We start from the raw sequence: 17,041 nt of genomic DNA on the forward strand, positions 1-17,041 counted from the left end.
TGTACTTTCACCCGTATAGAGCCATGAAGGATTTTGTTTAAGGGCATGTGATCTGTACTGAACTGGTTGAAATAAGGCTCTACTGTTTAAATGGCTTCACTGTATTATGGAGTTTGAGGAACCTTGCAAACATAGGGATTAAGCAGGTTTGCATACAGCATGGGAATTTGGCAATCCACTGTGCGTTTATAAATGCTTTATGTCTTGGTGACCCAAGCGCCCCGCTGGCTGCACATACACGTACATGCACATACGGACTCCCGGCCATGAGCCGAACTACACAGCTGTGTGGGGGATTGCTGTAGGCCACCAATTGGCACTGAAATCCAATAATTACAAAGATCACGTTTCTTCTTTTAAGAAGTTCAAAATTGATTTCTGTTACCTTTGTAGTATCAGCTCCAGGTTTGTAAGTGGCACTGTTCACCCGTCTGCTTGTGTCAGGAACCTCTGTGATCTCACAGCCGTGTTTAACAACCCTTCTGTCAATCAAAACCTTGTTATACAAGGATTATTTGCCTTCAGTTTCCTGTGTAATGAGGTTTTTGATTGACAACAGTGGAGTTAAAGACTTTAGAAAGGCTTTCTGAATCTGAGATGAGCAAGTTTCCATTTAATAATGTTTGCACATGATAACATTGGCTTCCAGTTTTATCTATGAAAGCAGCAGAAAGTGATAGATGGAAAATTCTAAGAAATATAGAAACCCTTCTCATTTAAAAATGACGTGACCTATAAACTAGAGCTAGGAAAGTAACTTTCTATTTCCTACTATGGGAGCAGGATTTGACCATCATTTGCTGTACAAATGCTTGAGCTATTGGGGCCAAACATTTCAGGAAGATGGAAGTGTCGTGATGCGTTTGCTGGTTGGGGCATGAGTGAGGTACCGTAAGGTACTCCTCAGGTTAGGAAGCTGGGTGATGCTCTTGTCTTTTACCTCTGTTGTCAGGAGTAGTTTCTGAAACAGTGCCCTTGACCTGCTGTGTGTGGTGGTTGCTGAGGGTACCTGGTTTCCAGGTGTCCTAATGAGCAAATGCACTTGTTCAAGTAAATTTGAATGTCTTGAATGAAATCAAATGAAAAAAATAACATATTGAAAACTAAGAAAATACCTAGGTTGATGAGTCTTTTCCAAAACCCTAGGTGTTCGTAAAAATGACCTTAATTTACACTTAATGAGGGAAGGGCAGTCACAGGTAAGATGAAGATGGCTTGGTATGAGATGAATATGTGGGTTACTTTTTGGTGAGCTAGAAGGCCAGAGTTAGGCTATAATTTACAAATATCTTCTCTAGCTGAAGCTGGTTTCTTTTGTGGGAGCTCCACACCAGATTTAGCCTCTAGGTTCGGGGCCGGTGAAGCACTTCAGGGGTAGTTCTGGTCTGACTGATGCTCTAAAGAGCAAAGCGAGCGTGGCTGGAAGGAGCAAACTCCTGTGTCTGAAAGCTGTCTGTCTTAACTAGACTTGGGTTTAATAAAAAATGCTATGCCTACAGACTTTAAGTTTTCCCTCTGTGACTGGAGATCAGAAGTCAAAGTCAGGATTTTCTGAACTTTTGGGCTCATTGCTTTCTTCTGAAAGCTGCACGAATGTATCTGGAGGCTTCCCTAACAGACGTGGGTAAGGAATGCATAAATAGTTTTGTGGATTTCTTTTCTTAGTTATAAGCACAGTGGGTGAAAGGGGTTCCTTTTTCTAGATCGCTGCTTTGAGTCTAGCTACAGAGAGCACCTATTATATGATACTGTGCTTTGACTGAGTTGATGAGATTTTTTCCAAGGCTGCTGGAAGGCTTTGTGAATCGCAAAGGAGGTGTTTCAAAAGAAATAGCTCTGCAGATATGCTCTAGCTTTAACTTCCCAAATGCAGAAACAGTTCTGTTTTATGCAGAAATAATACACTAACTGGATCATGTCTTGCTGTGAGAAAGAAACTTTTCCTTTTGCTCATTTAATCCATCATGCTACACTGTGAGTATGCTTAGGGAGATGCGTGATTCTGGACCCCTTCTGGAAAACTGAGTTATCTCAGTCTTCATAACAACCCCTAAAATCATATCTTTAAACAAGGAAATAATCTTTTTCTTTTTATGCTTTATTCATAGCCTGGCTACACAACATATTGCATCTTTCATCTGTAATTGTAGCATTGCTGCTTTGATTTGTGCCAGTTTTTCCCACAACAGCAAGGGAAAGGAGTTTAGAAGAGTAAGTAATTTGGTGATGAAGCTGCAGTTATTTGGGGAAATAGCTGTATGACATATGTTGTCTGTAATAAATGGAATTACTCTCTTAATTCTTAAACTAATTACCCTTCTGTTTGCTAGTTGAATGACAGATTTCTCCTTTAATGAATACTTACTCCTCTGCACAAATGGGATGGTTGCAAGCTCAGGGTCAGACAGGGAGGACAGCACTAGTCTGTGCTTGGTGGTGGGTGCTCCGTGTGAGATATGCTGAAAACCTGAATCTCAAAGGTGAAATTATTCTCTCTTTCTGAGCCCTAGTAACTGGCCAGTCTCCAGGTGGTTTGTGTCATTGCTGTAGCAGGCTGATCCTGCCTCGCTTTTTCTCCCCTTTTTCCAAAACTCCAACTGAAAGAACTGGCTGTGTATGGTTCATGCATTACACTTCATATGGAAAATAGGAATAAGCATTCTTCAGTTGCTTGGTCCTGGCTTCCTCTGGAGTCTGGCAGTTCCTGAGCATGTCTAGAAGGAATTCAGCCTCTTCTAGAGAAATAGGACTGCACAAAAGCTGAGCAGAAGCTTTATGAGTTCGGTATTAAACTCTGGAGCACCGAAGTTTGCATTCCCTGGTGAAAGTAGTCCCAAGTTCTGGGGATGATAGTGCGTTAGGCCAAAGTCCAAGGGAGGGAAGGGGCCTGGGTTTCGGTGAATCAAACCTGTGGGCTCTCAAGGAGCGGGCAGTCTGAGCTTTGCTTTTAGCCATAGGAGCCTTCGGGCTGTTGCTGGCTGTGGTCTGTAACAGGAGAACTCATCAGAGCCGCAGTGCAGAAGTACTGCCGTGTTTGGACTGGGCGGGTTATGCATTTTTGTGATACCGAGAAACTAATCTAGTTTGTCGTTAATGAAACAGAACATACTGCAACGTAAGTGAGTGGAGTTGTATGACGAGTAGTCCCACAGTCCTCAGCACTTGCTATTGGTTTAATTATTCATGCTATGCAAATTGCATTTCTCATCTTGTTCCTTCTTGTCTACGTATTTTTGATACAGGACTTGCCTGCAAACAGTCTTGTTCTGTCAGCTGGGAGAAGGGGATTGTTTCTGGCAAAGTTTTTAATGTTCCTTTGTTGAGCAAGTGCTGGCCGAGCCGGACAGAGCTCGGGAGCTCTGTCAGAACGAATTCATCTTGGTGTAACCTCACATAAAGAAAGGGAAGAGTTTGTGGAGTATTATTTGATAAGAACAAAAGCTTTAAAATATTTTTCAACTTTCTTTGTTTTCTATACCGAAGCCCCTGTGGCACTTGTTTGCTGGTCAGTTGTTTGGAACAGACAGGTAGGAGTGTTCTTGTATTCATCCTAAATATTATTTTGCATTTCAGGTATACTAAACCACTGACCTTTGCGGACTGCATTAGCGATGAATTGCCGTTAGGATGGGAAGAAGCTTATGACCCTCAGGTTGGAGTTTATTACATAGACCACAACACCAGTAAGTGATGTGTTATTGTGTTTTTACAGGGTGATTTTTTTTTGTGCCTGTGTTAAAATATGCTGAACACAAAACCACAACATCACTAGCAGCATGCTTTAGAGCAGGTGAGATCTGTACCTCATGAAATCAAACCCTGTCATCCGTTGCACAAGTTACTTCCCTCTCTAACACAGGAATTTGAGATGTTCTGGTTTTCAGCCCTCAAACCAGCAGTCACGTTCAAGCTGATACTCTGGACACACCTTTGAGATTCGGCTCTACTGAGGAGCCTGACAAGGCAGCAATGATCTGGAGTTTGTTCTTAGCCTGGAATTTGTCCTTGTGGCAGGACCATCGGAAACAGCGCAAAGGTCTCGTGTTTGTTCCCCTGGCAGGGATAAATGGAATGACCGCGGGAGCTCCCAGAGCTGCAGCGGCTGCGCTGCCTTTGCTGGAGCGGGAGCTCCCAGTAGGTTTGGGGTGTCCTGAGGCACGTGCAAGTAGGAAAAGAGTTAAATTCAGGCTTGTGGTGATTTTATTCTGTATCCCCAAACTAAACTACTGCTCACTGTCTTTGTTAGATGGTTTCATATATCAGAATGTTAAGCTTCATAAGCTTATTTGAATTATAAGAACATACAGAACTTGATACATCATTACAGGTCTTGTTAGGAGAGGTGTGCTGGGTTGTGCTAGAACAAATCCCCTGAATAAAGCAATAAACAAAATAAATCAGTGACTGTGATTCTCTTCACAGAATAGCTCCACTTGCAGCCCAGAGGTTCATGCCAGAACGATGCCCAGGCACTTTTGGGGGTACTTGTAACTCAGGAAAAGAAAAAAACTTTTGAAAGATGAAAGTGCCTTGAAGTTTTTTTTATTGTTGTTTTTGTCTGCTTTTTGTTCAAATCTGCTTCTTCAACTGAGAATGGCAATTTATTTTCAGCAAGTTACAAGAGTTTTTCTTTTGTAATAAAAATGTAGAAGTCTGTGTTGTTTGGTTTGGTTTGGTTGTTCTTTTTCTTTTCTTGGCTGTCTTCTAGTTCTTCCCTTTTTCAGAAAAGCCACATTTTCACCTAGCAATGACTCTACCTTCCACGTTTTAGCAGCTTCCCTTGGGTATTAAAAATGAAGAATGAAAAAAGCCTGTGTTCAGAAAGCACTAACTGCCCTCTGTGATACAAAGATGAAATGTCTCCAGATATGAAGGTGACACAAATATGTGTTTAGAGGTTACATCATCCCAGTATCATGGTATTTACATATCTTTAAATGGCTTTATCCTAATGAATTTTCTGTGAGGCAGAGTATGTTTTATTTTTCCTTTTACAGGAAAGGATAGTGGGGAAGAAAGGGTAGAGAAACATACAGGATCACACAAGATTGATTCCTAAAGCATCTGGATAACTTCCTGGGGCAGGTACTAAGGGAACCGACCAGGAAAGCTGCCTTCCTAGATTTGATTCTCACTAGCAGAGAGGGTCTCGTGGGAGATGTGGCGACTGTTGGCTCCCTTGGCCACAGCGACCATGAAGCAATCAAGTTCAAAATCTTTGCTAATGGGAGGAAAACTTCCAGCAAGACCTTAACACTGGATATGAGGAGAGCAGACTTCAGGCTGCTCAGAGGAATACTTAGGAAGATTCTCTGGGAAGAAGCTTTTGAAGGTGTTGGGGTCCATCAGTATTGGTCATTTTTTAAGGTCAAACATCATGGGAGGACTACAGAGATGCTGCTCACCATTGTAAGGAGGAAATTCACACTGCCAAAGCCCAATTAGAGTTGAAGCTGGCCAGTACTGTGAAGGACAATTAAAAAGGCTTTTAAAAGTATATTAATGGCAAAAGGCAAACTAGAAATAACATTGGCCCATTACTTGATGGGCACGGTCACCTTATTAACAGGGACATAGACAAAGCAAAGATATTTAATGCTTTCTTTGCCCTCGTTTTCAATACTGATGATGGACTTGGGGGCCCCCATAACCCTGGCTGAGAAAACCATGGCTGTGAGAATGATAAACTCCCAATCAGTCTGGAACTTGTATGGGATTTGCTGCTCTAGCTCAGCCCCTACAAGTCAATGGTGCCTGCTGGGATTCACCCAAAGGTGCTTAAAGAGCTGGCTAATGTGATACTGAGACCTCTCTCTGTGATTTTTCAATGTTCCTGGAGAGGTCCCAGGAAAATGGAAGCTGACAAATGTTATCCCAGTCTACAAGAAGGGCAACAGGGGTGACCCTGGGAACTACAGGCCTGTCAACCTCACTTCTGTGCTGGGCAAAATCATGGAGAAGATTGTTCTGGGAGTTATTGAAAAACATCTAAATGACTATGCAGTCATTGATCCCAGCCAGCACAGGTTCACGCTGATAGTCCTGCTTAACAAAATTTAGTTCTCCAACAAGGTTACCCACCTAGTTGACCAAGTAAGGCCTGTCAGTGTGGTCTTTTTGTATTTCAGTAAAGCCTTTGATACTCTCACAGTCTCCTCCTGGACAAGATGTCCAGCACACATCTGGGTAAACACACAGTGTAGCGGGTGAGCAATTGGCTGATGGGCTGGGCTCAAAGGATTCTAGTAAAGGGGGTCATATCAGACTGGTGACTAGCGGGTTCCACAGGGATCCATCTTAGGGTCAGCGCTCTTCAATGTCTTCACAAATGGCTTAGAGTCAGGACTTCAGAGATTGCTCGGTAAGTTTGCTGGTGACACAGAAGTGGGAGGAGCTGCGGCATGTAGGTGAACAAACCAAACACGATCTTAGTTGTACATTTGAGTTTGGTCAGTGCCCAAAGATCTGGTTGCAGGTCTGAGCCCTGTGTGGTCCGGGGCAGTTACCCCTTGTCCCTGCCTTTCCAAAGCACCACAGGCTTCAGGAGCATGCAGAGAAAGGTTCAAGCCATGCTGACACCTGGTAATAGCAGTTGCTTTTCGAAAGTTTCAATTCGATAGGGTGCTTAGAATTTCAATTAAAAGGTTAAAAATAAGAGAAAACAAAATCATGACTCCATTTCTTTTGCCAGCTCCAATCCAAATAATGATAAAGCTAACCATATCCGCTTAGCGTCAGCTAATCAGGAGTCTCATCTTCACGGTTCATGTTGAAGTATCCTCTGCACAGTGTCCAAAACCTTCATCTCCAAGGTCTCCTGCAGATTCCCTGTGCAGGAAGGAACCACCATCAGAGGGTGTGAAGAAGAGGTAGGCTTGTTGGTTCTTGCTGCACACGTGAAGTGTTTGAGACTAATTATCAGAAACAAGCCCAAGGACAGACCTAAATTAAATCTAAAGACAGCAGCCGTTAAAAAATGAGACAGAGAACACTTCTAACCTCCTCTCTGAGGCAAAATAAATACGATTAAATTGAATTGAGTACCCAGAATATGCCTAATACAGTATTAATGTGTAGCCCTGAGTGTCTTTCTCTGGGAGAACTTATTTGGAATTTGATTTGTACAAAGAAATGATGATTTTCTTGCCAGGTGCTGATGCAAGCATAGTAAGACTGCATTCTTCAGACATGAAACAATCAGATTTATTTATGACAAGCTGAACATTAAACTAAAAATTCACAAGACAACAAATGATGTAATAGCCTGCATTTCTATTGTCCTTTCATCTGACTTTTGAATCTTTTCTTTTTGCATTTCTCAATATCTGGGGCAGATCGAGAGCCCTTGGCCAGCACTTTCATAGATTGTTTTTACATGTTTGAAAACCAAAGCTGAAAGCTACAATCATGTGGATACAGTTAGTGCTGTGGTTACTGAAAATGTTGAGGTGAATACTTAAAAAAATGGGAACAAAGCGGTACCCCAGTGCATTGTCCATCCTCTCCATGGGTTGGCTGCCAGGTGTTTGCTCTGTGGGCTGGTGGATGTGCTTGGGGCAGTGTCAGGGTTTCACCACATCACCCCGGTGTTTGGGATTATGTAGAATTTTTTATAGTCTTCCTCCTGGTTGGTTATAAGGGAGGGATTTCCCTGCAGCAGCTTCCAGGGCCCTTCTTGCAATTACAGGAAGAATGGGCTGCCAGTTCAGTGAAGAAGTGGAAAGAACCGAGCTTGAAGAAGCCATAGATACAGGCAGACTTATGACCCAGTGTCCTGAATTAAAGTGTTGTGGGTACGTTGCCAACATACTTGGAAAGCTTGAAATTCAGAGCCCTGAGTCACGGTTGTTGGTGCAGCCTGGTCCGGGCAGCGGGTCTAGGGACATGGGGACAGCTCGCTGTGTGACTGGTGGTGACTTTCCCCTCTGCTTCAGCGGTGGAGTCAAGGGAGTGATTGCTCCTGGGTGTGGGTTGTCTGGAAGGTGACATTCGGGGGCAAGAACAGAGACCAGAGCCTGGGGTTTTCAGACTGGCAGTTGATGCGCTGCTGCATCTCCCTGACGTTCCTCGTGCTCCTTCCAAGAGCGAGCTTGGTGCTCCCTGCGAGGCACCAGCACCTGCACCTGCCACAAGGAGCTGCCTTGTCATCACATTATTTTGGAGCGTTTTTTCAGGTCCGGGCTTATCTTTAGTGTTACCTCAGCTGACATGTTGCTTGTGCTAGCAAGACCTATTAAAGACTTTTTGTTGAAATGCTTCTACAAACTATACTGTTAGTATCTTTAAAGGTTTTTTTAAATCTTTAGCAGCTTCTCGAAGTTTTGCTATGTAACTTGAAATGCTATATGTTCTTTTGGGTCTTGGGATGCTGTTAAAACAAGTTCTTACTGGAGTATCCTGTAATTTTCTCCTCAGTGTGATCGTGGACAGCTTGAGAAAATGATTGAGTGTCCATCCCTTGGGTAAAATCCTTATTTCTAGTTCTGCTCCTAGGATTATTGTCAGACTGTTCTCTTCCCTACACTCTGTGTATTGTGGTGTTAGTCTGATGCCTGACTTGCGTAAGAGCTGCTCGTACCTTCCACCGTGGCAGCTTTTACTAAATATTTAAAGAGGCTTTTAAGATATGCAGATTAGACTCCTACTGATAGTTTCAAGTAGCTCCTTTTTATTAATTATTCATTATGTGGTAACTAGGCATCCTTATTCAAGCACAGGAGTTTAGACAATTTAGAGCACTTAGTCGTTCGAGTGTTGGAACCTGTTCCAAGCGAGAACATGTAATGGCCTTGAAAGAGAAATGAGAAATATTTTGGACACTTCTTCACAAAACTGAGACAAATACTGACAATAAATTTGCCTAATTAGTATTAGGAGTAGCTGTGTGTCTGTGACCTTACGCCTTTTTCACGATTAGAACCTGAAAAGCAGCGTAATGGTTGTGTTGGAGTAACGGAGAAGGAAGTGGTATAGCTGTTCATGACTGCGTTGCCTATGTTACCAAAAAGTATTTTTCTTAAACTCCACCTTGTGCATTCTGCAGTGATTTACTGTGTGCCTGCTTTCAGTGAGGGAAGTGTTTACTCCTTTTCTGAGATGCTGTTTATATAATGTCATTTGAGATGCTTTCATGAAGACATTCTGTGATTTAATGAGTCTTCGTTTTTACTTACCTGTGGAATCTGAGCAAGGTTTTCTTTCCCCTTTTTGATAAAAGCCACTTGGCAGCCAGAGTTGTTAATTCCTTTCATGTTGTCGGATGCAGTATAATGCAGTCACGTGGCAGTGAAGTGTTCTGAAAGCTTTTTATCAGTGAACTAGTAAAGGTATTTTATTAGTTATAAAGCAGTTACAATAAAGATAAGTCCAACAGTCAACGTCAGTATCTTAGAGCTTGTGTGTGCATGTGCTTGTGTGGACACTTTAAGAGGCAAAACCAGGGTGGCTTCAGCAGCAGAGGAGCTGGAGAGTTGTATGATGGTTTTGTCATGAATTGCTCTACACCGTGACTGAGCGTGGCAGAACTTGCTGGAGTTCATTGCGGATCAGTGGTCACCTCCTAAGAAAAAATGAAAATGTCCTTATTCCACTTTTCTGTTAGGATATGGGGCAAGGGGCTATTTTAAAATATTGCCAGAAGTGGCGGAGCTTCTCCAGGCAGCAATGCAAACCTGCTTTCTCTTGATCTTGCCTCCTTTTGTTTTCTCTCTAAGAAACTACACAGATAGAAGACCCTCGTGTGCAGTGGCGGCGGGAGCAGGAGCATATGCTGAAAGACTATCTTGTCCTGGCCCAGGAGGCGATTGCTGCGCAGAAGGAGATTTATCAAGTGAAACAACAGAGGCTTGAATTGGCCCAGCAAGAATATCGGCAGCTGCACGATGTTTGGGAGCACAAACTGGGCTCTCAGACCAGCTGTGAGTAATCGACGAACTCTTATCCAGTGACTTGTTCAGTCATGAACCCACTGGGACAGTAAAACGCTTGAAGCTGCTCCTCTGATAGAGCATGGGATGAGTTACGCTGTGTTACTCTCCATGTTTGCTCAGTTTGACCCAAAAGCAATAGCTGCCCAGCACCTATTTGGTAAAGGATGATTGTCATGAAACACTATTGTGGTTGGCTCAGGCACTGGACTTGGGGCGCACATTTTCAGCATGGACTTCAACAAGGGGGAAAAAATGTGGAGGTTGGCTCAGTGTGAAGGAATGAAGTTATATGGTATTTTCCTTGATTCCCCTGTGCAAAGTATAGAAACAGGGCAAGAAAGCTCATCCCAGGTAGCATTCCCAGGCCTTTTTGGAGTTTAACATCCCCAAGGTAGTTGAGTGACTGTCTCGGGGAGCTACGGTTATGTATATTAAGCCATATAAAAGCTAACATAGGTGGATTATCTCTCTGCGGATGAAGAACATTGTTGTGTGCTCCTCACTAGCTGTTGCTTCAAGGATTGGTGCAGAAATGTATAGATGGCCGAATTTCCTCCTTATTTTTACTGGTTAGGAGCTAGAAAATGTCCAGAGGAGGATTTATTTTTTTCAAGTTCTCCAGAATATTTTTTATAATCCTTAGTATTGCCAACTTTTTATGCTCTTGCTGGCCCCATCCATGGACGGACCTCCCCCTGCTCAGTCGTGTTTTATGGTGGTGAATTCCACCGGCTAATCCTGTGCCTGATGTTAAAAAGTATTTAAGTAGTTTTGTGTCAACTGAAGGATTGTTTGACTAGGGTCCTGTCCATCATCTCTGCAGTTCAGTTCTTGGTCTTTTCTGAAGAGCTCTCTACCCAAGTGCTGGTGCCCCAGAGCAGTGCACTGAGAACACTGGGAACGTGAATTACTCTGGCGTGATGTGATCTGTCTTTAAAAATACAACCGAACAGAAAAAGCTGGAAATGCTTTCCCATGGTTTATAGGGCATAAACTGATGGCTGCAAGGATCAAGATATCTCCCTTGCCTCCAGCTGCCTCTGGCAACATTGCACACTGGGGAGCTTCTGTACCTTCTGAAGCAGAAGGGTTTTAACCGCTGCTGAGGAGAAAATTCTGCTCTTAATGGGAGATTGATTTAATCCAGTGTGACACATTATATGATTGGTCATGTCCTCAAGGCTGCGAGAAGGCATCAGATTTTTCTTCTCATTCTTTGCGTTTCTTAGTTTGTTTCTAAACGTTCAGTGGGTTGTTTACTCAATGAGAAAGTCTTAAAACAAAACAAAACAAGGTAAACCTTTATGCAAGGCATGTCCCTTCAGTTCCGTTAAATGCCTTTGGAAATGCAGGAAATGACGCTATTGAATGGAGTGAATGTGTTTGGGAGTCTGAGTTAAGTGTGTTAACCTGGAACAAATCAAGACTTGGGAGAGGCAGGACATGCTCTGGCCTCTTTACTATACACTTGTTGTGGAGTACTTGACTGCACTGTTGCTTTTCTCTGCCTTTGGTGGGCGAGAAGAGATCTGAAAAAAGCACCGACAATGTGCGGAGATCTGGGTGTGCAGGAGCGATGGGAGGTCTTGCTTTGTGATGGGCTGGTAGAAGAGCAGGGAGGGGGGCAGAGCTGCTGAACCGAGTGTTGTGTTTGTTCTAGTGCTCTCTGGCTCATCGTCAAGTTCCAAGTATGACCCGGAGATCCTCAAAGCAGAGATCGCTACTACAAAATCCAGGGTAAGTAGTGCAAACAGACCTTTGCTTACCACGAGTAGTTTGTGGGTATTTCCAAACCTCATGGCAAATACTAAAAGGAGATGCCAAAGCAGTTAAAAGAGCTCATGTTGCTGTTCTGAATCTAGGAGGTAATTGATCAGGATTCTCAGATGTTGCAGTCTTAGGAGTTTGCCAGGGACCAGCAGCTGTTCTGGCCCAGGGTGGGCAGGGCTGCGAGCGGCTGCTCCCGTGCAGAGCTCAGTTTGGGCAGAAGAAAGGACTAAAGCAAAGTAGGTCAGTCTGGCCTCTGTGGAGGAATATAAAACAGCAAGCTGTAGGGTCAGTGGATTTACAATATGTATTATCATCCTGCTGTGTTACTCACACAGTGGGGCCTTTTAGTTTGGCATGTTGGAGGATGGCTTCTGTCGCTGCGGTGTAACTCCTGTCCTGATGCTTAATGTTTTTTTAATGACTGGGAAGGTTTTAAACATTACTGAGTAAAATCAACGTGTGTTTCATTCCTATCTCTTTTGATTTTTTTCTCGGCTTTTCTGCTTATGAGGCTGGAACTTCCCTTGAGCCCCTTATTAAGTGGTGTAATATCTGGGTACATGATAAATCCCCAGCCAGCGATAGCGTCCTGATGGGGATGCAGTCAGGGCTGTTAGCTGCTGCCGAGATGAACTGATTAGAATACTGCCTACACTGAATAAGTTTTGAATTGAATGGGTAGTGCTGCACCTAAATGTTCATATAAATGTGTACCTAATATTCATCACTGTAAAAATGTGACACCTTGTTACAGGTTAATAAACTCAAGAGAGAAGTAGCTCACATGAAACAAGAACTCCAGTACAAAGAACATGGATTTCAAACACTGAAGAAGTAAGTTTCTTCTCAAGATCTTATTTTCCGTCTAGAACATCTCTGGCTTGTAATGCATGCCCTTCCACATTTATAATTAGCTGGCCTAATAGCATAAGCTGAAATGTGTTGCTGCTGCTATCTTTGGCAAATGCAGCTGAAAGCAGCACACAGATACGGAGGTGGTTCTCTCAAATCAAGACCTGTACGTGATTTACCACATCAGAACCAGCTTCATGGCAAAAAGAGTTAGAACCAAGATCTTGCCAGTTAAATGGCATTCTGGTTTACTCAGTATTGCTCAATACAGGTGGCACATTCCAGCCTATTGTCTTAACTATAAGAACTGATGTTTTAGGGCACTGAGGAAAAAATTGGGGTGGAGTGGAAGGGGAGGAAAAGTTTCAGGTACTTTATCTTTTATGAATAGACATCTGGAATGTTTTAAGTAATGTCACTGGTTAAAATCCTGTGTGTTATAAACATTAACTGCAGTAGAATTCTTCTGAGGACAGCGAAGGAAGAGGTGGCTCGTAATTACATTGCACAAGGAAACGCATCCACACGTGTGAGATCTGTGCCTGGTTTTTGACATAGTGACTGAAAATAACGTAATTCTCATAGATGGCTAAATTGATCCTCTCTGGGTTAGAAACAAAGTAGCAGCGGTCAGCCCGAGGTTTGGAGGTTTTGTGTGCATCTTTGTCCTCCCTAAGGAGTCAAAACAGATGATATGGCCAAAATCAGCTTTCTGAACTTTCATGTACTTCTGAGTGGAGTAGCTTAGGCAGTGATAAGTCAGGTTCTTTGTTCCTTCCGTTGTCTTTATTATACTTCAGAGTGTGTTTTTTTCTTAAAAATCAATGTCATGATGCAGGCATCTAGGATGATTAAATTAACTGGACTTCATGAAGCGTTAGCTTGCTGTATTTTTTCTATATTTCCATGCAGAATTGACATGAAAATGTCTGATACTCAAGGTGGCTACAAACTTGATGAGGCACAAGCCATCTTAAGTGAAATGAAAGCTCTCAAGAAGGCCATCACATCAGGGGAGAAGGAAAAGCAAGACCTTATTCAGGTATTGAGACAGGATGGCTTTATAGTATTCTGTGTCGCCATTGCTATCAGATTGGATTTCTGAGAAGTAATGTAAGTATTTTGTGTTTCGGATATGTACTTGAGATTTTTACTGACATGAGTTAGTTCTGTATTGCGGTTGGACTGCAGCCTTTTTGTTCTTTGTATCCTGGAAATAAGAAGTATAAAATATAGCAACTAACAGTAGTAAGCACTTGCTTAGAGATGAGTGTTTGTCTCAGGGTTTTTTGGTCAGGAATGAAGCTATATTACGCTAATGCCTGGGGTTCCTTCATGCCGTGGGAGCTGCAGTCCTGCTGTGCCCGACCTCCTGTTTGTGGGGTCTGAGTGCACACAGTAAACACAACCAGGACTTAATCACGTAGCTTAGGCTAAAGTTATGTAGCTGCCGAGGTATTTCAAGCAGGAGTGAGCTCATCTCATGGCTTTTTATGGTTTTAGAGCTTAGCCAGGTTAAAAGACAGCTTTGTGAATGACAGAGGATCCCAGTCAGAGCTGTGGGCCAGCAGCGTGTCCGTGGAAAGCTCCAGCCCCTCGTTACCCCGGCAGTACCTGGATGTCAGCTCCCAGACGGACGTGTCGGGAAATGTGAGTAGTGCGTGAGAAACCGAGGGCGCGTGGGGACATTCCTCTGAACTAGGTGTAGTACGAGTTTCCAAGCATGGGCAGGTGACTATGAAATTATACCTTCTCCTGCTTTGAACTTCAGTGCAACTTTCATTTTTGTGTGTAGTGTTAATGTATCTCCAAAGGCAACCTGCTGTTTCCCCATGCTGTCCCTATCAGAACAACCCAGGTGGGAATAAAAGGGAAGTTTTATTTTGCCTGTAGGTGTAGCTTTTGCTGATACAAATACTCCCTTAGCTCTTACAGCAGCAATATGCAACTAGACAAACAACATTCAGCAGCTACCTACGGGCTGAGTTCTAAGGAGGACTCTTTCTTAAGAGTACCTTTGGCTTTTAGTGTGTTATGGATGAGACTGACACTGTATGGGCAGGTATTTTGATGCCATCAAACATCTGTAGTGCTCATAAACCTTCAGTCCCGCTTGTGGAACAAGGTCCCAGCTGTCGGGGTGGTGGCGTCCTGGGAAAGGACTCGGTCAGTGCTGTGGGTGCATCCTGTGTCTCCCAGGGCATTGCCACAGAAACCTCTCCTGGGAACCTTCACATGCACGTCTGCAGCCACTGTCAGCCAGCAACATACACAGGACTAAATATCTGCAAGTTTAGTCGTGATGGGATGTCCCTGGTCTTTAGGACTTAACAACCAAAGCAAGATAACGTCCAAAACAAAATGCAGCACAATTAGTGGTTGCAAACACAATTTAAGAAAGATCGTAAGGCTGCTTGTGTGTGCATGAAGCTGGAAGCCTGAGATAGGTGTGGGAGACTCTCTTGCCTGGTAAACCAGACCAGAAAAGAGCCTCTGAATCCCCTGGGGTCTTGAGCATTGGAAACAATCATGAGAAATTTAACCAAAGGAAACATTTTTCCATTCTTTGACAAGAACAGGTGTAACTTGTAACATCACAATTTAAATTGGGAACATCAACAGAGGAGTGGTTACTAAGTTGTTGATTTTATATTTTGTGTCTCAGTTTATTACCAGCAGCAATAACCAGTTGGCTGAGAAAGTGAGGTTACGCCTCCAGTATGAAGAAGCAAAGAGAAGGTAATTCTTTGGACTGTTGCACCCTTTGGCTGTTGCACAGCTCACTCTGAAGATACGTTTCGCCAGGAAAGGTGCCACTCGGATTGAAACCCAGCGTCACTGCTAAATAAACATTGTAATTTTTGAGCCAGTGAAGCAATAGGCTTTCTGGGCCAGCATTATCATTCAAGAAATAAATAACCATCCTAGAAATTACTAAGGAGTGACTAATAGATGAAGAATTGTCTGGCCACACCTGTGGGGACATAAGTGGTTTTGCTGCCTCTTGCTAATGCTTCCCCATTCCTAATAAGGAGGCTGTATTGCAAGGCATCTCCTTGCCTTATTCAAAATGAAATGAATGTTTGCATGGCTCTAAGACTGATAAGGAAAAATGTATATTGTGTTAACACCTCACATATCAAAATATGGTCAATGGCTACAATTCCAGGGCTTGTCTGCTTCTCTGTAAGAACGTAAATATTCACCCTTGCCCTCTGATCTGAGATGGATGAGGAATAGATTTAAAAAATTTGTGCCTACTTAACAGGCCAATTTAAGCAAAAGTTTTCTGGAATTTACTTTTTTAATAGATAATAGCTAACTCAGCTATTAAATGAAAAACCACCAAGCATTATGATTTAGACTTTGACTGGCCTAGTCCTTGTCCAACGATGTAACCATCAGCGGTGGTGACTTGAGTTTTGCCTGATCTAGTGGGACTTTGCAATTCCGGAGTAACAAAATTCAGCTGCGTGGTACAATCTGTCCATGGGATATGCGTGAAGAAAAGGATTTTTCCCCCGTCTCTGGAGACTTTCAGGCTGAGGTTACTCTTAGTGTTTTCATTTTAGTATATTGGCACAGTTGGTTGTCCATGTTTTTCAGTGTCATAAAACTGGATCTGTATCTGTGGCAGCTGTCAAGGTCTGTGTGTGCCTAAGCTGCCTTTGATGTGAGCTTACACTTTTCTTCCTAGGTAGAGCAATTTTATCAGAACTGTCTATTTTGCCAATCCAAGATTTGCCAAACTACCTTGACATTCAAATAATTCTGTGACTTTTTAAAACAATGTTAAAATTATTAGTCCTCCAGCGGTTAATTTTTTAGTGCTAAAGCGGCTTTTTACTTTTCAGCTTTGCTGAAGATTGTGGTTTAACTCACACCGACTTTACACCTTCAGGTTGAAGTGGAGCACTCTTACTTTAGCCTGTGTCTTTTCCAAGGTGGGGCAAGTGAATGATGAGAAATCAGAGAAGATAATTAATATGCTCTTTAAAAAGAGACAGAACTTTACAGACACAGAACAATAGTTCATTGGAAGTAATGATGAAAGGCATTCTTGCAGTTAAAGGTTTGATACTTCATGTCTGTCTTAGGTTATCAATAGATTTTCTCAGAGTTTAAGAAACATTATTGTGAGGAAGGATGAGTTTGAATGGGCATGAATAATTGATGCCAAAATGAAAAGATCTCCAGCTATCAGAGCACTGTGGTTTTGGCATGGTCTTTAGTAGGAGCTGCAGAAACAAATACCTGAGCTGGTTTTAAGCTGGAACAATACTATGGATGCAGTGACTCACAAGGAACCTTCATCTCCTGTCAGAATTCCTCCCTGTGATGTGAGAAGTGTTTCCTGTCCCCTCAGCAGCATGTTAAAATGTTCCAAAAATGCAGTAGAAGGACAAGTGCTTTGCCCTTGCACGTGTTGTGAAGGGAGCTAAAAGTTATCTGGAAAGGTAGAACTTAAGGCCCCAAATCAAGATGATCCC

The 17,041-nt window shown here is 42.9% G+C and overlaps 1 protein-coding gene across 1 annotated transcript in view; it reads left to right on the forward strand.

Moving 5' to 3' along the window:
* The window catches only part of WWC1 (WW and C2 domain containing 1), a 66,679-nt gene that overhangs the window by 25,514 nt on the left and 24,124 nt on the right, over positions 1 to 17,041 (forward strand). The window contains exons 2-8 of the mRNA XM_065030098.1: positions 3,574 to 3,683; positions 9,714 to 9,917; positions 11,590 to 11,666; positions 12,454 to 12,533; positions 13,464 to 13,593; positions 14,055 to 14,201; positions 15,217 to 15,290. Coding sequence (XP_064886170.1) covers positions 3,574 to 3,683; positions 9,714 to 9,917; positions 11,590 to 11,666; positions 12,454 to 12,533; positions 13,464 to 13,593; positions 14,055 to 14,201; positions 15,217 to 15,290 — 822 coding nt within the window. The remainder of the gene's footprint in view (positions 1 to 3,573; positions 3,684 to 9,713; positions 9,918 to 11,589; positions 11,667 to 12,453; positions 12,534 to 13,463; positions 13,594 to 14,054; positions 14,202 to 15,216; positions 15,291 to 17,041) is intronic.

This window comes from Columba livia, chromosome 14, assembly GCF_036013475.1.
Source record: "Columba livia isolate bColLiv1 breed racing homer chromosome 14, bColLiv1.pat.W.v2, whole genome shotgun sequence".
Lineage (NCBI taxonomy): Eukaryota > Metazoa > Chordata > Aves > Columbiformes > Columbidae > Columba > Columba livia.